The 23,941-nt window shown below is 50.0% G+C and overlaps 1 protein-coding gene across 4 annotated transcripts in view; it reads right to left on the bottom strand.

Moving 5' to 3' along the window:
• GTF3C1 (general transcription factor IIIC subunit 1) overlaps positions 1 to 23,941 on the bottom strand; it is a 2,559,884-nt gene that overhangs the window by 143,343 nt on the left and 2,392,600 nt on the right. For all 4 annotated transcript variants that reach the window (XM_078662887.1, XM_078662886.1, XM_078662885.1 and 1 more), the window contains exon 34: positions 8,334 to 8,598. In XM_078662887.1, the coding sequence (XP_078519013.1) occupies positions 8,334 to 8,598 (265 nt within the window). The remainder of the gene's footprint in view (positions 1 to 8,333; positions 8,599 to 23,941) is intronic.

The raw sequence follows: 23,941 nt of genomic DNA, 5'->3' as shown, positions 1-23,941 counted from the left end.
CTAGGGGAGCGGGTGCAGGGTTTCGTATGGGGTGTACAGGGGAGGGGGAGGGCTTACAGGCACGAAATCACGGCAGGAGCCTTAGTCAGGGCTATAATTAAGACCAATGTCCTGGAATTTAAACTTGTAACAGATGGGACTCGCAAAAAAAGAGGGTCTACTAGATTAGGCAAAGCTTCAAAATTAGGCAAGGCAGAATCTATTTGCATGAACGGCTAAATTAAAAAGATTAACAATTAATATCTGCGGTCTCAATGATCCGAAAAAAAGACAGAGAACAGCATTAGGTCTCAAATCAATTGTGGCAGAAATTGTTTGTCTTCAAGAGACACACGTGGAGGGGTCCCAAATGCATCTTCTAAAAACCCTCGGATATAGATTGGTCACAGCTACAACTCAGGCAAATAAAACACGAGGGGTGGCTATTTTGGCAGGTGGAGGGGGGCTCCAAATTACACGATCAGCTACCGATAAATTGGGACGGTGGGCAATTACGGAGTGCCAATATGGTGTTGGAAAAAAAGTAACTATTTGTTCGGTGTATGGGTGTGTTACAGATGATCCAGACCTCTTGGAATTTATGTCTAATGAACTAGTACATTGGTCAGCCCCAATGATCGTATGTGGCGATTTTAATCTAAATCTACCATCTTGTATACCAGGGTAGGAAACCAAAAGTATTTAGAGCCCTAGAGGAATTATGCAACACACACAGGATTTCGGACTGTTGGCAGATGAAATTCCCAAATAATCCTGGCTTTACTTTTTTTTCTCACCCACATTCTAAGTTTGCCAGGCTCAATTACATATTTGCATCCCACACTATCATAACCAAGTGCTCTATAGATCGATTACCCAGGGTTCTATCAGATCATAATCCCCTAATCGTAAGTATTGACACCGGGAAGATACAACATGACTGCAGTAGATGGACATTCGAAAGGGCTTTATAGCTAAATGAAAAATATTGTCAGCACATTGAAAATTGGATTCCAGAATTTCTTGGGTATAACCTGGGTAGTGCTCCGTTGGAAGTGGTTTGGGACGCACTCAAGGCGGGAATAGGGGAGAAACTCTTAGATTCTCAATTAAAAGCAACCAAGAGGCGAAACTAAACTTAAAAAATCTACAGGAGAATCTAGCAATAAAGGAGGAATATCTTATAAGAAAAGTTCAGGAGGGCACAGACATTGAAGGGGCAGTAAGAGATGTAGCCATCGCAAGGAACCAAATAGTAGAGATCTTTACTGTAAAAAGAATATGCAAAGACACTTTGGATAAAGAGAAAATCTATGAACTAAGCGAGCAGGTAGGACACCAACTAGCACTCCGAACAAGACAGCAAAGCTCGGAAAACATGATCAAAGAGATTAGAGACTCTATTAATGGCCTTACACAAGAACCCAAAGAGATTAGGGATGCGTTCCAGAGTTACTATGAGGACTTATATACGGAGACAAACAAAAATCAATCCAAAATTGAGGAATATCTTGACTCAGTTATGGGGATTCAGCTCCCTCAATCTGACCAAGACACTCTGGCAGAGATACCGCAATGGGTAGAAATCCTTCTTTCAACAAACAGCCTTTCACCTGGAAAGGCGGCCGGTCTAGATGGAATCCCTACGGAATTTTATTCTAGATTTCACAAGCAATTGAAAGTAATCTTAACAAAACTAATGACTCATGTTTACCAAGGAGGGCGGCCACCGGAATCCTAGGCTCGTGCCAAAATTATCGTATTCCCAAAAGAGAACAAAGACCCCACAGAGCTAGGGGCCTACCGCCAATTACATTAATAAATAGTGACTCTAAAATCTATTCTAAATTGCTAGCTAGTAGACTCGCCCCTGTAATTCATAAAATCATCTCAACCAGGCAACATGGATTCGTACCGGGCAGATCTACCACTGATCATATTCAGAGGGTGATCACACTCTTTGACATAGCAGAAGTAACAGGAGACCCTATTGGGCGCTGATATTGCTAGATGCAGAAAAGGCCTTCGATAGGGTCTCCTGGCAATATCTATGGACTGCTATGTCAAGGAATGGGATCGGGGAACAATTTATCAACGCTGTTCGCATGTTGTATGTCAATCCGGAAGCCGTGGTTATGATCAACGGGGAACTCTCAGATAACATCAAAGTGACTAGAGGGACAAGGCAGGGTTGCCCATGCTCCCCTCTATTATTCGCCATATTTATAGACCCGTTCATTCGTAGGCTAGAAACCAATTTAGCCATAACACCAATGAGGACCCCTAACGGAGAAACCAAGACCGTGGCATACGCGGACGACATCGCAATAGTCACAACCAACCCAAATGAAGCAGTTAACTTAATGGAAGTAGTAGTAAGTAAATTTGGAGAAATCTCTGGCTACAAACTGAATCAAAATAAAACCCAGATTATAATCAACACCAAAATCTATTATAATGATGTTCGGATAGTTGATAATGCACTGTACTTAATATTACCTTAAAATTAAATAACCTGGTTAAACTTAATTTGAACCCACTCATGAAACAAACAGAAAAGAGCCTTAGTAGATTGCACAATCTACATCTAACTATTATTGGAAGATGTAATCTAATCAAAATTTTTTCCTAAATTCTTATTTTTTTAGAACGATTTGTTTAAACTTTGACCCACAGATTTATAAAGAAATTGATAAGATTTTTTCTCGTTTTATTTGGGGGTATAGCAGGTCACGAAGAGCCTATAGATACATCACCTTACCGAAGGAACGAGGAGGTCTCGCCTTACCTAACTTTAAAGTTTATTGGTGGGCTACAATACTTAAATATAGCAGGGCACTTCTAATTCCAAACCGGGAGCCCGGTCAGAGAGGGGGGTTCCAACTCCACAGGAACTTATCCTCGGTAAAGAAACAGGGGAACATCTGTGGAAATTGACATAAGATTGCCACTTTAAAAAAGTTTGTTTCAAAACCCTAAAAGGAATTTATAGTGCATGGAATCATATACGTAAACTTCTTGGGATTGGAAGGTTTTCTTATTACACAACACTCCATAGAAATAATAACCTCCCATAGATCTTTACGGACACATGTATGATGCGATAGGTCAGGTCGGGCATTACGCAATTTGGATCATTTTATAACAACTGGTTTTAGTTAATTTGAAGAGATAAAAAGTGAATTTGGTCTAGAATATCGAGATTTCTTCAAATACCTACAAATAAGAGATTTTATAATGAAAAAGGGGGACGGCAGAGCTGCATTCCAGAGAATCCAGACAATCGAATCAGTCGTTGAAAATACTAGAGTCAAAATTGGGGAAATATATAATAATTTAATTGCTGGTTTTCCTGATGACTTGGAAAAACACACCCGCAAATGGCAGAACAAATTAGATATACCGGAGACCTCAATTCAGAGGGCGTTCAAACTCTCCCAATCGCTATTGATGGCAACCAAATTGCAAGCTCAGTATTATAAAACCTATTTCCAATTGTACTATACACCCAATAGAATAGCTAAATGGAGTACGGGTGAAGGGGCGCAATGCCCATGATGCGCGTTGCCCGAAGCAGACCTAATACACATGTTCGCTACATGCAAAACACTTAACCCCATTAGACGGGAAATCTCTATCTTCCTTTCAGGAATCTTTGAAACAAGAAAAGAGATCTCGACTGCGGAAATTATATTAGGGGCAGACGGGGCTATTCAATCTGATATATGGAAAGGACTTTTGTTTGTTTCAATGGCAGTGCTTAGAATTTGCCTGGCATCGGTCTGGCTAGACCCAAACACACCAACATTCCAGCAATGGCGGGCACGACTGCTAGCAACATATAGTCTAGAGATAGCTATCTACAGCAGGAAGGGAAGGAATAAGAAAAGGAAAGGATTCGAAATATGGTACCCCCTTACACGGTGGATAGAAAGAACTGACTAACCAATTCTCCAAGTATACTGGTATAAATATGACTGAATCAATTTCGAATATGTATATCACTATGTTTGCACCTGGCAATGTATGTATATATCAATTGAAAATGCCTGTATGGGGAGGGTTGGGGGGGAGGAGGGGCGGGCTGGTCAAAAATGAAAATACTTCAATAAAGAGGTGTTTAAAAAAAAAAAAGGCGGAAACACCACAGTACAACGCCACAGACGGCATGACAAAGCCGGTGCAGCGATGCAGCGGATACTGAAAAGGACAGAACCTGGAGCAGCGCAAGCTACGCCCAGACAAGAGCAAAGAAACCGCACCAGCGGTATACAGTAACGCCAGGAAAGACGAGGAACCCACAAGGGGAGTCGGCACCCTCCCAGCGTAGGACAGAGCTATACAATAGCTACAAGTACCCCACATAGGGTAAGACACCACGTCCCAAAGAAAACATGGGAACCACTCTTAGGGAAAAAATCCTGCATCAGAGAACAAGAACATAAGGACCTGCGGTTAGAACCACAGACGGCTTTTCAATCAGCCCAAAGAGAATACACAATTGCCAAAAGGGCTGAACCCGCAGCCAACAGGCAAGAGATAGAGGCAAACCTAGGGACCCCAAAGGCACGTCAAAACACACAGAACAGCCAGACGGGCCACTCAAAACACCAGATTCCAGGAAGAAGGTGGGATAATGCCTCCCATCAAGCCCCGGAGGATCAAAAAGCCAAGCTTACGGAGGGGGAGGAGGACGGAGCCCCACAAGAAGACATTGAAGGGCAGAGTCCGCATGGGTGTTCAACAAAAGAACCCCATCAAAGGGCAGGTCAACCAGACGCTCCCAAACATTCTCAGGAAAAACACCATCCCACAACCAAGCATGGAGACAGAGAGCCACAGAACTGGCCATAGCACGGCTGAGAGCATCAGCAACATCCAAGGCCGCACGGAGAATAAACACAGCCAACTCCCGACCATCCAACACATGGGGCCATAGATCAGCAGATTGTGGGAGACGTGAGACAGAAGGGACTCCACAGAATCCCACAAGCTGGAGGTAGCCATGGCCAACACACAAAGAGTGTTGAGCGCTCGCAAAGCAGCACTGGAGGAAGCGAAGATGTTACACCCCCATGAATCCAACCACCGGGCCTCCCGCGACGGAGGAACCAACACCACAGGCAAGGACGGAAAAGGAGTCAGCAGAAGAGGGCCATGAGTAGAAGGGTGGAATGAAAGGCAAACCGGGTCGTGTGGAGCAGGAGGGTGGTGGTGTAGGAGTGGCTGAGGCACTGGATAACCCATGGCAGGACGCCCCCAGAAGAGAGTTGTGGAGCAAAGCTTTGAATGGAAGAAGCAGCTCCCGTCCACCAGAGCCCTGGTGGAGAACTTCCAACAGACGATCCGTAGGGAATGGGGTGACTGGGTCATCCATTCGCAAAACACCAGCAGACGTGGAAATAGACCGAACAAAGGCAACACTGGCCTCCATAGGGAGCCGTGGGGGAGAAAGCAATTCCTCCGTGGGCGACGGCTGTAAACTAAGCCGTCCATCCCCAAGTCCAGCTGAAGAGATAAACGGCCAGTCCCTGAATAGTGGAGGATCCACGGACGAGTGGGGAACCTGAGGGGCACCCGGGGAAGTCGGAGAAGCCGGTGGATCAACCAACCGCGAGCTGCGGAAGAGAGGGTCCGAGGGTTGAGGCCACGGGGACGGTGAGGAGCCCTCCCTGGAAGACACCAGTGAAAAAGCAATGACGTGGCGTCCCGTCTCCGGAGAAGAAGAGACCAGGAGCTGACAAATCTCAAGGGAGGAAAGAACCTCTGGAGATGAGTCGAGGACCCAACGCCGGCACAGCACCGTGGAGTCTGCCAAAGGGGCCAGCGCGACGTCGATTGGCGCCGGAGTGGTCAGAGGCGGCGCCGAGTCGAACTCCACCACCTCGTGCTCCCTAGGAAAATGGGGAGGGGTCGGAGCCGGATCGGCTAGGGAACGGCACCGAAAAGGGGCCGGCTAGACCTCACACGAGGCAGCCGCCTGTGTAGAGGACCGAGAAGGACTTGGGAAAGCACCCCAGGTCCCGGCCTCCACCCACGGCACCACCAGGGCTGGGGAGGAAAGCCTTTGTGCCGAAAAGGAGCCGGCCCGGCCTCTGGCGAGGCAGCTGCCTGCTCAGAGGACCGAGCGGGACTCGGGGACAAGCTCTGAGTCCCGGCGATCTCCTGCGACGCCACAGGGAGCCCAGTAGGGATTTGCGGTGAGGCAGGGATGCCGTGGGTCGAAGAGGGGAGCCCCGCAGGACCGCACCTCGACGACACTACCCTCCTAAGACCTGAAGCCGAACTCGTCGGCGCCGTGGTCAAAGCCGCCGGCGACTCAGCGGAAGTCCCCGCGTGAGGCAAGGGATCCGCGGACGTCTCAGGAGGTGGAGGAGGGGCCAAAGAAGCCTGCAGAGCCACACCGTGGGCTGTCATTTGGGCCCTAGTCACCCCGATGCCAGGAAACGGTTCGTGGGGTGGCGACAGCGCACGACCCGAGTGGAACCCGCGCCCTCTGGCGAACGAGGACAAGGCCTCGGAGACAAGCTGCAGGATCTACCAGCTGGCGAGCAACGCCCTTGAGGCCGTGGCGAAGGGCGATGCCACAGTCGGAATCGGCGGCTCCTGGCTTCGGAGGCAGGGGACGGATGCTGGGACCTGGACAAGCGGGCCAACAGCAATTTCATTTGGCGCTCCCGCCGGGACTTCGGTTTAAGGTGCTGACAAGCGCCTCAGTCTGTAGAGTCATGGTGCTCGCCTAAACACCACATACAGATAGGGTGAGGGTCTGTCACCGACATCTGACGTGCACAAGAAGTACACGTCTTTAAGCCCGAAGGTATTTGAACACTGTTCCTCAAAGCAAAGCATGAAAAGAAGGCCTAAAAGTAGGCCAGGGCATGATCCAGATCCGCATTGCACACCGGAAAAGAGAAAAAACTGATGGCAGTGCGCCGGGGTGGGGCTTATGGGACCTTGCTGACGTCACGCCCGCGGACGTCGTCAGGGCGGCGTCACGGGGTACCGCCGGCGCGCCGAGATGCTATAGCAAAGAAAGTTTTCAGGATCCAGTCTCACGCCTGAGGATAATTCTACGTTAAGGAATCTGCGGCTGGTAGTCTCTATCAGATAGTACTGACGCACCCAATTCTGACTTGAAAGGACCAGACAAGGGAAAGCCCAGAACCCATAAGTTAGTACTCCCTCACTGATAGGCATGCTGAAATGATGCAGTGGGAGATTAGAAAGAAGGATAGGCTCAGGATGGGTAGGCCCCTCTCCCTTTATGTTTAAGAGAAGGTCAAAAAACCAGCAGAGGTCCTAGAGGGTGCGGTGTTGACCTTCTTAACATAAGCAGCAGGGCTCATCTTCCTACAGACATATATCACTCAAGCAGTCATCAGGCAGTGCTGGCAAGTTTTCCAAGAAAATATGTATAAGGCATCCTACAATTCGTTCAAAATGTCTGTTGGATGGGAGCTAACATCAATGGGGAAGAGATTCATGATGGAGATGATGAACCCCAGACCAGGACATCGCATCCTTCCTCAAAAAGTATAACATCTTCAGAATGTAAAGAACCACAATTAAAATTCAATCTATCCTTAAAAATGTTTTGTTCTTAAGAAAAAAGGTGCAGCCATGTCACTTATAAAGCAGTGTTTGTTGTAAAACGTAAGAATCAGAAAGTTGAGCGTTTCTTTTTTTGGGGTGTCTGAGTGTGTCTTCCCCCCACATGCCTCTTAAAAGCGGAGTTCTTTGCAAAGGTGGTGTGCTTGCTGAGTAGCATTATTTGCCTTATCAAGTAGTGATAACCATAAGACTTTGCATTCAAAATTAAATCACCCTTTGTCAACTGTCAAATATATTTGCATTTAGAGTCCTAGAGGACATTTAATGTCTAGGATGCATTTTACAAACAACTTGAATTTCATGGGTGTACCAAATATAAATTTGGCAATACTGCAAATAGAACAAGCCCTGCAATGTAATGCCAAAAGGTCTGCCTTATAATGGAACCTACCGCGCTATTGTCTAGTGAGAATAGGCACTCAATAAGTCACTGTCATACACGCATTCTGTCAATCAATCTTGCACTCATGCATGCACTCACTCATTCTTGGATTTACCCACATACCACAATAAAACACACGGGCACAAACTCAACAAGTATATACATGCTGGTATCAGGTACGATTTCTATAACTGGCCCCTTAGCTTTCGGAAAAAAGTAAGTTTAGCTGTTATCTTTTATTAAATAAAAACCTTTTTGGAATACCTAAGAACATTATTCATAGTAATTAGTAAACACACAGATATCTTTTTAAGAATTTCATCCATGACACATACAGTGTCATATAATATATTTATACCTTGGGAAGTATTGTTGGTTTGTTGTAATGGCTTCTTGCTTATGTTTTCAGGCACCAGGAGTTGGTTTTCATGGTTAGAAGTCGCCATGAAGTCTACGGAGCCTATTGGGTCACCAAGGCCTTGCACATTCAAGAAATCACCAGACTCCTCAATTTTTTTCTTGAGTTTCACTGAATGTAACAGCCAGGGGGCAGAATACTTCATTGCAACAAATCGAACAGTGTTTGCTCCTACTTCTAGAGTCTGGTCCAGTTTTACCAGGTCCTGTGATAAAAAAATAGACATTACTTTCTGCTGTGTCAAATCTTAAATCCTGTTTGAATCATGTTCATATACTCCTATGCAGTACAGTGTGAATATTCAATATATATATTCAAGAATATGTGAAGATGTTATAATCGAATATGGATATCATTCTATAATACTTTGGAATGTCATACCTTTGTATATGCTTTCTGAATTTCATTAAAGAACAAGTTACTTACCTTCAGTAACAATATATCTGTAAGAAACATTAATAGTGATAGATTCCTTACCTTCAAATTAACCCCCAGGCGTCAGACTGGATCCGGGAAGTTTTCGTCAGCAGTACCCCTGCGCGTCGGTAGGTGGTGCCGTGTGGCCCCGCGTCTGTCATTGTAATGCTTCTTACGGGTATATCGTTACCGAAGGTAAGTAACTTGTTCATCTGAAAGAAACACACAGTGATAGATTCCTTACCTTAGAATAGATACCCCAGCAATACCAACCCCGGTGGTGGGTCTGTGAACCAAGATCACACCAGGAAGTCCCAGAGAACAGAACGGCCAAAGAAGCGGTCTCTCCGGATTTGGCTGTCCAGGCAATAATGCTTAGTAAACGTGTGCAGGGAGGCATACATGGCTGCCTGACAGATGTCTTGCAGGGGAACACCACGTCCCAATGCAGTAGTGGCTGCAGTAGCTCTAATGGAATGAGCATGCAGTCCCACCGGAGGTTCTTTTTTAGCCAAAGAGTAATAGGCTTTGATACACAAGACGACCCAGCGGGATATAGTCCTCCTGTGTACCGCCCGACCTTTCTTGGTGCCAACGTAGCCAACAAAGAGTTGATCATCCACCCGGAACTGTTGTGTGCGGTTGAAATAAAATAAGAGCGCACGTATGGGTCTAGACGGTGGAGCCTCCCTTCCTTTCTGGAAGGAGGTGGAAAAGAAGCTGAGCAACGTAATAGTCTGCCCAATCTGAAAGGCTGTGACAACTTTTGGCAAAAAGGAAGGACGGAGACTGAGCACAACCTTGTCCGGATGGACCAACAGAAAAGGAGGCTTACAAAGAAAGAGCATGGAGCTCACTCACCCGCCTAGCAGAGACGATGGCCACCAGGAAGGCAGTCTTCAAGGCCAAAAGACGAAGAGGACAGTTGTGAGGGGGCTCAAAGGGAGCGCACATCAAGTACGTAAGACCCAGATTCAAGTCCTACTGTGGCATCACAAAAAAAATAGGAGGAAAAAGGTGTGTAATGCCTTTGAGAAATCTATTTACAACAGGGGACTTGAAAAGAGAGGGCTGATCAGGGAGCCGGAGAGAGGCCGAAATGGCAGAAAGATGACCTTTGATAGTGCCCAGAGCAAAGCCCTGCCGGGCCAAAGCAAGAAGAAACAAAAGGACCTCAGAAAGAGGGGCAGAAAGGGGATTCACAGCCTTCATTGTGCAACAAACCTGTTCCACCTGCTGGCGCATAGCACTTTAGTAGAGGGACGCCTAGCTGCCAGAATGACATCACAAACTTCAGGAGGCAAGTCGAAAGATGTCAACTGCCGCCGCTCAATCTCCACGCAAAGAGGTGGAGGCTGGACAGGTTCGGGTGGAGGACCGTCCCCTGCTGCTGCGACAGAAGATCCTCCCGAAGAGGCAGTCTGATCTGAGGACCGATGCTTATACGGAGTAGCTTGGGATACCATACTCTTCGAGCCCAGTCCGGGGCCACAAGAATGACTTGTGTCCCGTCGCGCCTGATCTTCTTCACCACTCTGGGAAGGCGTACAACAGACCACAACTCCACTCGCGACAAAAAGTGTCGCCGAGCGAGTCCCACCTTGGAAATTCCAACGTGTAGAATTGATGAGATTGCGCGTTCTCTTCGGTGGTGAATAGATCTAACCAAGGCTCTCCCCACAGCTGAAACAGACCTTGTGCCACCACCGAGTGAAGACGACACTTGTGATCCATCATGCACCTGCGGCGAAGTTCGTTCGCCCTGGCGTTCAGAGACCCACCAGGAAAACGCCCTGATGTTCCAGCCACGTCCAGAGGCGCAGAGCTCCTGACATTGGGTCCACAACCCCATCCCCCCTTGCTTGTTGCAGAACCACATGGCGTTGGTGTTGTCTGTGAACACCTGCACTAATCTCCGCTTGACAGAGGGAAGGAATACCTTCAGTGCAAGTCGGATCGCCCGAAGCTCCAGAAGGTTAACATGGAGCTTGGACCCCACTGGAGACCAGCGGTCTCTGATCTCCGCCTCTCCCATGTGGAGGGACGCATCCATCACCACTGTAAACTCCGGGTGGGGAAGGCAGAGGGATCTGCCGTTGACCCAATGCTGGTTAGTAAGTCACCACAGCAACTGTCGTGCAGTGCCCTGCGAGATCTGGACGTGATCAGACAGGTTCCCCTGATGTTGCGCCCACTGGAACTTCAGGTCCCACTGCAGAGCCCGCATATGCCATCTGGCATGATCGATCAGCAGGATGCAGAAGGCCATGAGGCCCACAGCCTCAGGGTCACTCTGACCGAACCCCGGGACAAGGGCTGAAAGATCAGAATCAGAGCACGAATAACCAGGACTCGCTGTTCGGGAGGATAAACCCGAAACTGCGCTGTGTCCAGAACCGCTCTGATGAAGAGGAGCTTCAGAGAGGGAATCAGGTGCGACTTCAGCATGTTGATGGAGAAACCCAGAAAATGCAGGAGGTCGGCTGTAGTTTGGAGGTGGGAGACGACTGTCTGGGGCGAGCCCGCCTTCAACAGCCAGTCGTAAGACTGAAACCCCTGAGCTGCGACCACCGCCATCACTTTCGTGAACACCCGAGGGCGCTGGGAAGGCCAAAAGGGAGCACGGTGAAATGAAAGTGCTGGTGGCCTACTGTGAACCGCAGGTAACGCCGATGGGCCTGCAGGACTGTGATGCAGAAATAGGCCTCCTGCAAGTCTAGCGCTACCATCCAGTCTTGTGTGACGTTTCCGAGATCTAAGATAGTACACAGGCCCTTGTCTTTCTTGGATACCAGAAACTAGTGGGAATAGCAACCACAACCTACTTCTGGCGTCGGTACCCGCTCGATGGCCCTCTTGGCCAAGAGGGCCGCAACTTCCTGCTGAAGAAGCACCAAGTGAACCCCCCCCCCCCCCCCCGACATGTGGTGGTACCGAGGTGGCATGGCTGGAGGGGTCGTCTCGAAGGGGAGAGAGTAGCCCCTTCGGACTATCTCTAAAACCCACCTGTCCGATGTGATGGTGCGCCAGTGGGGGAAGTCTGCCACCCACTGGCATTTGATGGGCCTCAAAGTTCAGACTAGGAAGGCTTGGAGGCAGTGGTGACCAGGGTGGAGGTGGATTGACCTGCCAGCTGGCCCCTTGGCCCGCCACGGCGGATCCCGCATTCACGGCCGCGCTGGGTTTGTTGCTGTGCTGGCTTGTGGATCTTTTGCGAACGCGGCGGGCGCACCTTCCGGTGCCCCTAAAGGAGCGAAAAACAGAAGGCGGAGGGGGGGGGGGGGGGGGGGGGCGGGACTGCAGAGAGTCCCAAGGTCTTGGCCGTAGCCTGTGAGTCCTTAAACAGTTCCAACGCGTTGTCCACTTTGTCGCCGATGAGACGACAGCCATCAAAAGGCATGTCCATAAGTGTGCTTTGGAAATCCCAGAAAATCCAGTTGTCCTCAACCAGGATCGCCACCGTCGTTGAAATCGATCTGCCCAGTGAGTCGGCGGTGTCTAGGCCACACCGAATCATGAACTCAGCTGCGTCTCTTCACTCTGCAACAGCCTGGGAGAGAGCTGTCCGGACATTGAGGCAGCACTTGTGCCACCGTATCCCACAGAGAGTGGGAATAACGGCCCAAGAGGCATGCAGTGTTCACAGACCGCAGCGCAGAACTTGCGGAAGAAAAAATCATCTTTCCGAACTGATCCAGTTTCTTGGATTCCCTATCCGGAGGTGCAGAAGGGAAGGCGGTCGGGGAAGCAGAGGCTTGGACAACCAAGCTCTCAGGGGTGGGGTGTTGGGAGAGGAAAGTGGGGTCCCCGGAGCCGGGCAATGGCAGTGGGCCACATTCCTATCCACAGGAGCCCCTGTGGTGGGTCTGGATCAGGTGCCCAAAAGAACGTCAGAGAGTGTTTCCTTAAAGGGAAGCAGCGGCTCCGCAGAAGTAGCTACTGGCTGAAGCACTTCTGTCAGGAGGTTAGTCCTGACGGCCACAGCAGGGAGCACAAGGTGTAGGGCCTACGCAACACCAAAGCATAACTAGCACCCTCCTCCGTAGCCACGGTAGGAGGAGCCAGCATGCCAAGGTCTGATGAGGTATCCAGACCACTGGCTTCCCCCAATTCCTCTGCACAGTCTTGTTCATACTCGCAATCAGATGCGAGAGGGTCCTCAGACCCCTTTCAGTCCTCCCCTTCCTCCTCAGGCTGGTCAACTGGTCTAAAATAAGAAGCAGGGACATGGGGATAGAAATCCCCAAGCAATACCTGAGGTTCTGTGGTTTTCGACTTGGCTTCGTATTTAGCTGCCATTTTGTGTCCAGCCGCCACTTTGTGTTGCCTTCACTCAGGTAGCACGGCGATCGTAGTGGTTTTTATTTTTCCAGCTGCTATGCGTCTCTTCTGTTAAAAAGTAACCCCTTGTCCTTGTTTACGAAACCGATGTCAGGGTCTGGCCGAGTTTGTTAATCCATGTCTAGACTGATTGATCCTTGTCTTAGTCGATTGTTTGGGTCCCACCATTCTTTCTTACTTTATCTTATTTGACTGGCCTTCGCTATTCTCTCCTTGTATTCTCCTATTACACAACTATCCTTTGAGGCACGCAAATACGTCCTGCCACCTGCAAATTGGATTACGGGCACTAGCATTGATTAACTTGAGGGGAGGAGAGAACACGGGGTCTGAAAGGAGGGCGTTGTGAGAAGTTGGCCTGATATATGATGCTCACTAGTTCTAGTGATCCCCTTGTATCAGTCCAAACAACCCTTATGGTGATTGGTTGTAAGTCAACCTTATAGACCAGCTATCCTAATGGTAGCATGGACAAAGCAGTCTTAGGCTAAACTCTTTTGGCATGTGAAGCCAGCTGTTTTACCACATATAACCCCTTGAATACCAGATGAAAGGACACCACACAGGTTGTTATGAAAATAAACAGTATATTTATTAATAACAAACACCTCTGAACTCTTTATGAGGTCAGAGGGATAAGCAAATGACAATCTCTTGGGAAAAATACGATAAGTTGCACAAAATTACAATGGTGCCCTAGGGGCACGACAAACCATATACTAAGTAAATGGTATAAGGAAATAGATAGAAGGAATGGAGCTGTCCAGAGGCTGTAGGTTCGCTGGGACTACACTATCCTAACTTCAGGTAAGTAATAGGAGGCCCACGGAACGCGTGTGCAGAGTGTGTACTCACACGCGGGTTGCGGAACAAAGTCAATGGACAGTACAATTTACGAAAAAGGTAAGTACGGACAGTCTTTACTATCTAGGACTAGAACGACTGGAAATCTGGACACTAGGAGAGTTAATCTACCCCTGAGCACCGAAATGCTCCTGTTACCTCACCCACGGGCTGCGGGTGCATAGGTGTCAAAGTGTGTCGGGTTTCCGAGTCGAAGTCAATGGAGCCTTGAGGAAAGATGCTGCAGGCGACCAAGTGGAAGTTGTCCGGTGCGATCCACGGGTGGATTGAGGAAGAAGAGGACCTGAAAGCAGAGGGGACAATGTTCACAGTCACTAGCTAGTGACCGGAGTGGAACCAGGAGGGAACCAGATGCTGTTGTCGCGATCAGGTGAAGAGTGGACGCTTGTCTCTGCAGCCACGTGGACCAGGAGGTGTCTTCGATGACCATGATGGAGGCACGAGCTGTCCCACGCAGGCTCTCGCTGTCGGCGGTGTCGGGTCCGGATTTGGAGTCAACAGGCCTTGGCAAAGGCAACCCACGCAGTGAGTGGGAACGGCGTCTGGAGTGGACTAGGAGGGTCTGGGGTGCTCCTCTTTTGGAAGGGAGCAAGGGCCAGTCTGGAGCAACCAGACCAGCAGTGTAGTTTTCAAAGATCATCGTCTAGGAGGTCACTAGCCAGCCGGCAAGTGACCAGACAACGCGTTGAGCAGCAGACAGGCAGAAGGGCCCCACGCAGATCTCGTGGATGCTGGAGGGCTGATCTTCGGTGCAGGAGCTGCTCGGGGCTGGGGTTTCTCAATCCCCAAAGCACTTAGTCGAGGTTACCTCAGAAGTCGTGCTGGAAGCGAAGTGCAGTTTCTTTCAAGATGGCTGGTCCCACGTGTCTCGTCGCACCCACGGATCTCAGCTGTGCTGCAGATGTAGGTAGAGGTCGGAGAGGTCTGGAAGTCCGGGTCTCGTCGGGCTCTGAAGTCTGGATCCTCGATGGAAGACGACAAAAGGAAGCCGCTGGACGCTTGATGGTGCCTGCTTGTGCAGGGTGGACACTCCTTGCCCATAAGGGAGATTTCTTCAGTCTTCTGTGTAGAAAGTCGAAGTCCAGAGTTTCTTCTTGTAGAGTTTCAGTTCAGGATTAATCTAATTTGGAATGGGACCAGCTCCTACCTTTATTCTCCTAAAGGGGGCTGCACTACGACTAGGTCCCTCCCATAGGTGGGACCAGGAAGGGGGGTGGTTACACCCCCTATCCTTTGTCCGGCTTCGCGCCAGAGCTGGGGCAGGGGTGCCCCAGCAACTGGTTTGAACCGGTGTATGCACAGGGCACCTTGGTGCCCCAGGCATGTCTCATTCCTTTCAGGCCAGTCCTACCCAATACACAAAATCCTGTCTGGGGTGGTGCTAGCACCTCCCAAGGCAGGAAACCCTTTGTCCAAGCCTCCCTCGCTGGAAGGACTACCAGCAGCAGGAGGTCAGACCTCTGTCTGTGGTGGCAGCATCCATTTTGTGATGCTGAGGCTCGAGTTAACTTTAACCGGGGTTCACAGTTACATACATGTCGTGTACCTCTAGAAGGGGGGAATGCTACCCCCGTCGCCAGAACTGGCGAGGGGATAGTATTCCAATTCGTATGACACCTTACTCAACATGTTTTGATAATGCTATACCAAAGTTAGCATTCAACCGCGAGGATTATAATGCACTTAAGAGTATATGGTATTGCGTTATCATGGAACAGCTATTAGGACTTGGTTCCGCAAGCTGCAGACGGGCTCAGCTCATGCCAGAGCACCATCTCACATAATTCCAAGCACTCTGCCCTCAGGATCGATAAGGCCTGCCATAGGAGTGACTGATAGGAGGAAATGTGTCCATTTTAGGGTTAGATATAGGTATACTATATCTACAGCAAAGGGTGATTACACCACCTTGCCCCAGATGTCTTAGCAGCCAGTTGTGTCAGTTTGGATGGCCAGGCAGGGGTGGCAAAAGACATGCTGTAGCCCCTGGTAGGCCCTGGGTACACCTATGCCCTGGGTACCTAAGGTACACTGTACAGGGACTGATAAGGGGGCCCAGTATCCAATTAGATATGTACCTAAGGTACATGGAGTCCATTTTAACAGAGAGAGCAGGAAGCCTGGGGTCCTGAATAGCAGGATCCCAGGCCAACTAAGTCAAAAACCAGCAAAACACTAGGCAAAAAGTTGGGGGTAACCATAGTCAGATATCCACCTTCCTACAGGCGTATTCAAGATACTTGATAGCTTGTTTTCCAACTTTTCCTATTTGTCTGCTTTGTATGTTTTGGGAGTAGACGTTGTAAATATGTGTGCTATAAAAGATTGTGCGCCACAGAATTAAGTGGCAGTCTCCTAAGAACGTACCATGTACTTCTTGGATAACTGTGCTTAGCTGCAGCTAATAAACCCGATTTTCTATGCCTAACAGAGTGTCTCGTGTCTCTGTCTGACAAGGCAGGTGAACCCGGAGATATTAGGCGTGCCCTGCGCCCCTCGGCCCATAAGGCCCGGTTCTCCACACAGAGAACTGCATCTATCGACGCCACATCCACTTTGGGGCCGAAAACCGGGTCAACGTCGTTCTGAGAGGTGGGCGACGTCGGAAGTGGTGCTGGTGAGGGTCGGCATAGGTGGAGGTGTTATAAGGTCAACCGGTGATGACCGGGAGCCAGGCCTGGATCCAGGGAGGTCCTGCGGCGCTGAGGCCGGAGCCGACTCCCAGTTGGGACCGCGGTGCCCGAAGGTACACCAGCGGGACCCGACAGCCCAAAGAGGCGAGCCACGGCCAACAGGTATTCCTGTATTTGGGCTGGAGTCGCTGATGGACACGAGAAGGGCAGGTAGGCCAGCGCTGACGGCAGATGGTGATGACTCCACGCACAGTCCCTCGAGCTCCCACGGGACCGGGACCTCGAACGGCATAGTCGTGGTCACGCACCAGGCAGAAAAGACACACATGGTGCGGGTCCATCACCGACATCATACGGTGATAGTCCTCACAGGACGTAAAACCGGGAATCCTAACTGCACCATGAGTCGAAAACTCGATGAAAAATAGAGACAAAAAGGTCTCAAAAAGTCAGTCAATAATTGACTGGGGGTTCCTGCTCTTCCCGGATCTGCGCTTGCTGGCGCGGAAATAGAAAGAATTTACGTCAGCGCGCGTAGGTGGTGACTAAGTAGCGCCTGCAACGTCATCCCGGCGACCACAACACCAACAACGGACGCGGAGCCGCACAACGCCACCTACCGACACGCACGAGTACTGCTGACGAAAACTTTCCGGATCCAGTCTGAAGCCTGGGGGTAATTCTAAGGTAAGGAATCTATCACTATGTGCTTTTTACAGATTCAATCAATCACTACTTGTAAAGCATGCTAATCACCACAGGGGTATCTAGACGCTGAGTAGTGGGGAGCTACTCGAACATCCAGGTCACGGCTGCTCCTGAGTTCGGCGAGGGAGGAGGAAGTTCGGAGGTTGATGGAGGAGTTGTTTCAGGCTTTGGCAACTGGCTCGGGGGGAGGTGCATCCTACAGATGGAGTGCGCTGGATTCGGAGGACGGTGGCAAAGGCTAGGAAAGCAGGTGTCTGGTGGGGTAGTGAAAAGTCAGGCGGTTGTTCAGGTATTTGGGTCCTGTGTTGTGGAGGGCTTTGTAAGCATGCATGAGCAGCTTGAAGTGGCATCTCTTCTTGAAGGGGAGGCCAATGTAGTGTGCAAAGGTGGCGGGTGGTGTGGGATCGTCTTGGCAGATCTTGGATGATTCTTACCGCTGCAATCTGGATGGTTTGGAGGCGCTTAAGTAGGGTGGTTGCGGTAGTAGCGTAGAGGGCGTTCCCGTAGTCAAAACGGCTGGAAATGAGGATTTGTGTGACGGTTCTCCTGGTGTCTTTTCGATTACATCTGAAGATTTTTCGGATCATTCTAAGGGTGTTGAAGCAGGTGAAGGCCACTGAGTTGACCTGTTGCCTCATGGAGAGGTATCAGTCTAGTACGATATTGAAGCTGTGGGCGTGGGTGCTGGTCCTAGGGTGGAGGACCACCAGGAGTTATCACACTGCACGGAGGAGTCATCCGAAGAGGAGAACTTCGGCCCTGTCGGCGTTCAATTTGAGGCAGTTGGCTCTCATCCAGTCGCCGACGTAGGTCATGGCGTCTGGAAGTTCGCTCTGGTGGTGTCTGTGTTTTTAGCGAGGTAGAGTATGAGCTGGGTGTCGTGGGCATATGAGATGATGTTGAGATCGTGGTTGCGTACGATAGGTGCTAGATGTAGGAGAGTAGGGTCTGCTTCCTATGGTCACCCCCACTTTTTGCTGTGATTTTCTGGTTTTTCGACTTTAGACTGGCTGTGGCCCTGCTAATCAAGACCACCGCCTAGCTGCTCTCTCTCTAAATTGATACTATGTACTTTAGGTACATACCCGATTGGTTACTGGGTCACCCTTCGGAGTCCCTGTATAGTGTACCATAGGTACCCAGGGCATAGGTGCACCCAAGGCCTACCAGGGACTGCAGCATGCATTATGCCACCCCTGGTTGGGCCTCCAAACTGACAAAACGTCTGTCCACACAGCCTGGGTAAGGTGGTGTAATCACCCCTTACTTAGATATAGTATATCTATATCTACCTTACATATGGACACATATGCACATATAAGTCACTCCTATGGCAGGCCTTAACAATCCCGGAGGCAGAGTGCTTGCTTTTATGTGAGAGAGTGCCCTAGCATGAGCTGAGCCCCTCTGCAGCTTTCAAAACCATCTCCTTATAGCTGTTCTATGATATAGTCATACCATATACTCAAGTGCATTATAATCCTTGCGGTTAATGCTAACTTTGGTTTGGCTTTATCAAAACATGTCGTGTAAGGTGTCAAACACTTTGGAATACTACCCCCCTGCCAGTCCTGGCGGCGGGGGTAGCATTCCACCCTTCTAGAGGGAGAAGACATGTAGTTACCGTACAAACCGGTTAAAGTTAAACAGAGCCTCAGCATCACAAAATGGATGCTGCTGCCACAAACACGACCTCCTGGTGCTGGATGAAACTCTGGCAGGGGAGGCCTGAACAATAGGTTTCCTGTCAGGGGAGGTGCTAGCACCACTCCAGACAGACTTTAGTGTATTGGGGCACAGAGGGCTGCATTCAGTGAATGCTTTTCAGACACTGCCTGGGGCACACAAGGTGCTCCATGCATAGCCCGGTTCAAACCAGTTGCTGGGGCACTCAGCCCCAGGTCTGGCGCGAAACTGGACAAAGGGAAAGGGGTGTAACAACCCCCTTCCCTGGTCCCACCCATAGGAGGGACCTAGCAGGTAATCTAGCCCCTTTCATTTGTATAAAGCTAGGAGCTGAGTCTAGAGACTTTAGATTATTCTGAACTGAAACTCTGACACGAAACTCTGGACTTTCGACATTCTACTGCAACTAGAAGACTGAAGAATCTCCCTTGTGGTCAAGGAGTGACCACCCTGTGCAAACAGGCACCAACTAGTGAATTGCCGGTTTGCTTTGTCGCCGCTCCTGAAGGACCCCGACGACCCTGCTTCACAGGACTGGACTTCCAGACTTCTCCGACCCCGACCCACACCTCCAGCAAAGCTGAGACCCGTGGCGGACACGAGAGATGTGGGACCGGACCCCTGGCCATTTTGCTCTTTGCTAAACTGTGCAGCTTCTGAGGCGTCCTCGAAGTTGTGCATTGGGGATTGAGAAGCCCCAACACCGAGTCGTAAGTGCACCGAGGCTCAGCCCTCCACACTCCACCAGTGCCGCGTGGGGCCTGCTCTTGCATTTCCTCTCGACGCGTCTTCGCGGTTGCTGGCCCGTTGGCTAGTGGCCATCTTGAAGACTCCATTTTGCAACAACGCTGCTTGCCTGGTTGCTCTGGGCTTGCTCCTGCTTTCCTGCAAAAGGGAAGCTCCACATGCTGGTCTTTATCAGAAGCTGATCTTCGTATCCTGCGTGGGTTGTCTTTGCCAAGGCTTGTTGACTCCGATCCGGAAGCTGACACCGCCAACAGTGAGAGCCTTCGTGGGACAGTCCGTATCCAGCTCTTGGTCATCGTCGACGCCTCCTGGTCCACGTGGCTGCAGAGACAAGCTTCACTTCTTCACCTGATCGCAGCTCGACATCATCTGGTTCCGACCTGGTTCCATCCTGGTCACTGGCTAGTGACCCAGACTCTGTCCCCTCTGCTTTCAGGTTCTTCAATTCTCCGATCCGCCCTTGGATCCATCCGGACATCTTCCTCCTGGTCGCCTGCAGCATCTTCTTGCAGCTCTCCATAGGAATCGACGACGAAACCCGACAACTTCGCACCTATGCACCCGGCTTCCCTGGGTGAGGTAACTCGAGTACTCTGGTGCTCCCGTGGGTAATAACTATCCAAGTGTCCTAATTTAACTGGGTTTCCTCGAAGTCCACCCGGACTGTCCGAAATCAACTAGTTTCTAAACTGTACGTTCCCATTCTAAGTCTATGAGAACACACGTGTGTTTAGACACTGCACACGCATCCTGTGGGACTCCTGCTTCCTAACCTGTGGTTATTCAGTGTAGCCCCACCGATTTCCTAGGCCCTAGGCCTATTCACTATTCCTGCAGTGGTACTTATACCACTTCTTTAGTATATGGTTTGTGAGGCCCCTAGGGCAGAATTGTATTTGTGCAACTTAACGTATGCTTATTAAGTCACTTGTGCTGTATCTCGAACTCTGACCTCATAAAGAGTGCAGAGGGGTTGTGTTAGAAATAAATACATATATATTTTATATATACCTTGTGTGGTGTCCTTTCATTTGATATTCAAGGGTTATTATTGGTAAAACAATTGGCTTCACATGCTCTCTGAAGTGTTAGTCTAAGACTGCTTTGTCCATGCTACCACTAGGATAGCTGGTCTATACGGTTGACTTTACAACCATCACCATAAAGGTTGTTTGGACTGATACAGGGTGCCCACTAGAATAGTGGACATCACATATCAGGCCAACTTCTCACATCTGCGACACAGGACACGGACTTCCAGACATCTCTGACGCTGCTCGACGATCCCAGCAAAGCTGAGACCCGTGGCGGACATGAGAGACATGGGACTGGAACTCCTGGACATCCTGCATTTTGCTAACTGCATCGACTCCCAAGGTAACTCGCAGTTGTGCATTGGGGTACGAGAAGCCCCAGACCCGAGCACCATTTGCACCTAAGCTCAGACCTCCACACTCCATGAGTGTCCCGTGGGGCCTGCTCCTGCATTTCAGCTCGACGCGTCTTCCTGGTTCCTAGTCCGTTGGCTAGTGATCCCCCTGAAGACTTTCTTTACAATCCAACTTGCTTTCCTGGTTGCTCCAGGCTTGCTCCAGCTTCCCTGCAAAGGAGAAGCGCCACAGACCTTGCTGGTTTACACCAAAGCCAATCTTCATCTCCTGCGTGGATTGCGTTTGCCAACGCGTGTTGGGTCCAATCCGGATACCGACACCGCAGTCAACTAGATCCTTCGTGGGACAGCTCGAATCCAGCTCCTGGTCGTCGTCGACACGTCCTGGATCTCGTGGCTGCAGAGACAAGCTTCACTTCTTCACCTGAAATCACCCGACATCGCCTGGTCCCTTCCTGGTTCCTTCCTGGTCACTGGCTAGTGACCCTGACTCTGTCCCTTCTGCTTTCAGGTTCTTCAGATCTTCGATCCACCCTTGGATCCACCCGGACACTTTTCCTCTTGTCGCCTGCAGCACTTCTTTGCAGATCTCCATTGAAATAGATGACAAAACCAGACATCAAAAGACACCTATGCACCCGGCTTCCGTGGGTGAGGTAACACTGGTCCACTGGTAGTGTCGAGGTGCTTGGCCCTCCAAGGGTCCTAGTCTAAAAGGGTTTCATCGTAGTTAACCTAGAAGTGTCCTTAATCTTTAAAATTGTAACTTGTTCATTTTCCATAGAAACAATGGTAACTCGCGGCTTTGTTTAGACACTGCACGCGTCTCCGGTGGGCCTCCTACTTCCTAACCTTTGGTTGTTTAGAGTAGCCCCAGCGATTCCCCAGGCCAGCTTTCTCGGATCCAGACCTAGCGGCCACCAACCTCAGGCAATGGATTACCCACAGTGCGGACGAACTAGCACCCCTGAAAAAACACCAGTCGAAACCATCCAGCAAAAAAGCTCCCTGGTTCAATGATGACCTTAAAAAATCCAAGAAGACATGCCGCACCCTGGAGAAGAATTGGAGAAAAGAACCAACTTCAGACAACATGGCCTCCCTCAAGACAGCCACCCGCAAACACCACCAACTGATCCGATTCGCCAAGAAATCAGCACTCAAGGACCGTCTCGACAACAATTCTCATAACAGCAAGGAACTCTTCAATATCGTCAAAGAATTCACCAACCCTCCCGCAGCCTCCAACGACATCACTAACTCCCAAGACCTCTGCGATGCGCTATCCTCCTTCTTCTACAACAAAATTGCCGACATCCACAACAGCTTCAAGAATACTCCCAATGACCAACTCACCCCACCCACTTCAGATCCCACCCCTCCAACTAACTACCTCAACTCCTGGAACCCAATCACCATTGAAGACACCATTCGCCTCATGAACTCAATCCACTCTGGCTCACCTTCTGACCCCTGCCCCCACTTCATCTTCAACAAAGCTGACTCCATCATCGCTCCCCAACTCCGCGATGTCATCAACTGCTCCTTCGACTCCGCCACCTTTCCAGAAATATGGAAACACGCCGAACTCAGCGCCCTTCTGAAAAAACCAACAGCAGACCCCTCAGACCTGAAAAACTACCGACCCATTTCCCTCCTCCCTTTCCCGGCCAAAGTCATCGAGAAAGCCGTCAATAGCCAACTAGCAGCCTTCCTTGAATCCAACAACTCCCTGGATCCCTCACAGAACGGCTTTCGAGCCAAACAGCACCGAAACCGCCCTCATTGCGGCGACCGACGACATCCGAGCACTCATGGACAACGGTGAAACAGTGGCCCTCATTCTACTCGACCTCTCCGCCGCCTTCGACACTGTCTGTCACAAAACCCTCATACAACGCCTCAACAACATCGGCATACAAGGAAAAGCCTTGGACTGGATCATCTCATTCCTAGCCGGGAGAACACAGAGAGTCCGACTCCCCCCATTCTACTCAGAGCCCACCGAAGTCATCTGCGGCGTACCTCAAGGTTCCTCACTCAGTCCCACCCTCTTCAACGTGTACATGAGTACCCTCGCCTCCATCGCACGTCAACACAACCTCAACATCATCTCCTACGCCGACGACACCCAGCTAATCCTTTCCCTCACCAAAGACCCCAACACCGCCAAAAACAACCTTCACGAAGGTATGAAAGAAGTAGCCGAATGGATGAAACAGAGCCGCTTAAAACTCAACTCAGACAAGACGGAGGTGCTCATCCTAGGATCCTCCCCCTCAGCTTGGGACGACTCCTGGTGGCCTTCCGCCTTGGGATCTGCGCCCACACCCACAGACCATGCACGTAACCTTGGCTTCATTCTAGACTCCTCCCTCTCAATGTCCAGACAAGTCAACGCCGTATCGTCCTCCTGCTTCAACGTCCTTCGCATTCTCAAAAAGATCTTCCGCTGGATCCCCCTCGAAACAAGAAAGACTGTCACCCATGCACTGGTCACGAGTCGACTGGACTATGGCAACACACTCTACGCCGGAATTACAACAAAATTGCAGAAAAAACTCCAGCGCATCCAAAACGCATCAGCGAGACTCATATTAGACATTCCGCGCCAAGAGCACATCACCGGTCACTTAAAAAACCTCCACTGGCTTCCCGTCAACAAAAGAATCACCTTCCGCCTTCTTATCCACGCACACAGGGCCCTTTATAATCTAGGACCCGAATGCCTCAACAACCGACTGTCCTTCTACTATCCCACC

Source organism: Lissotriton helveticus, chromosome 10 (assembly GCF_964261635.1).
Source record: "Lissotriton helveticus chromosome 10, aLisHel1.1, whole genome shotgun sequence".
In the NCBI taxonomy this organism is placed as follows: Eukaryota; Metazoa; Chordata; class Amphibia; order Caudata; family Salamandridae; genus Lissotriton; species Lissotriton helveticus.
Note: the sequence above shows the minus strand (reverse complement) of the source record. Positions and strands in the feature narration are given on the sequence as shown.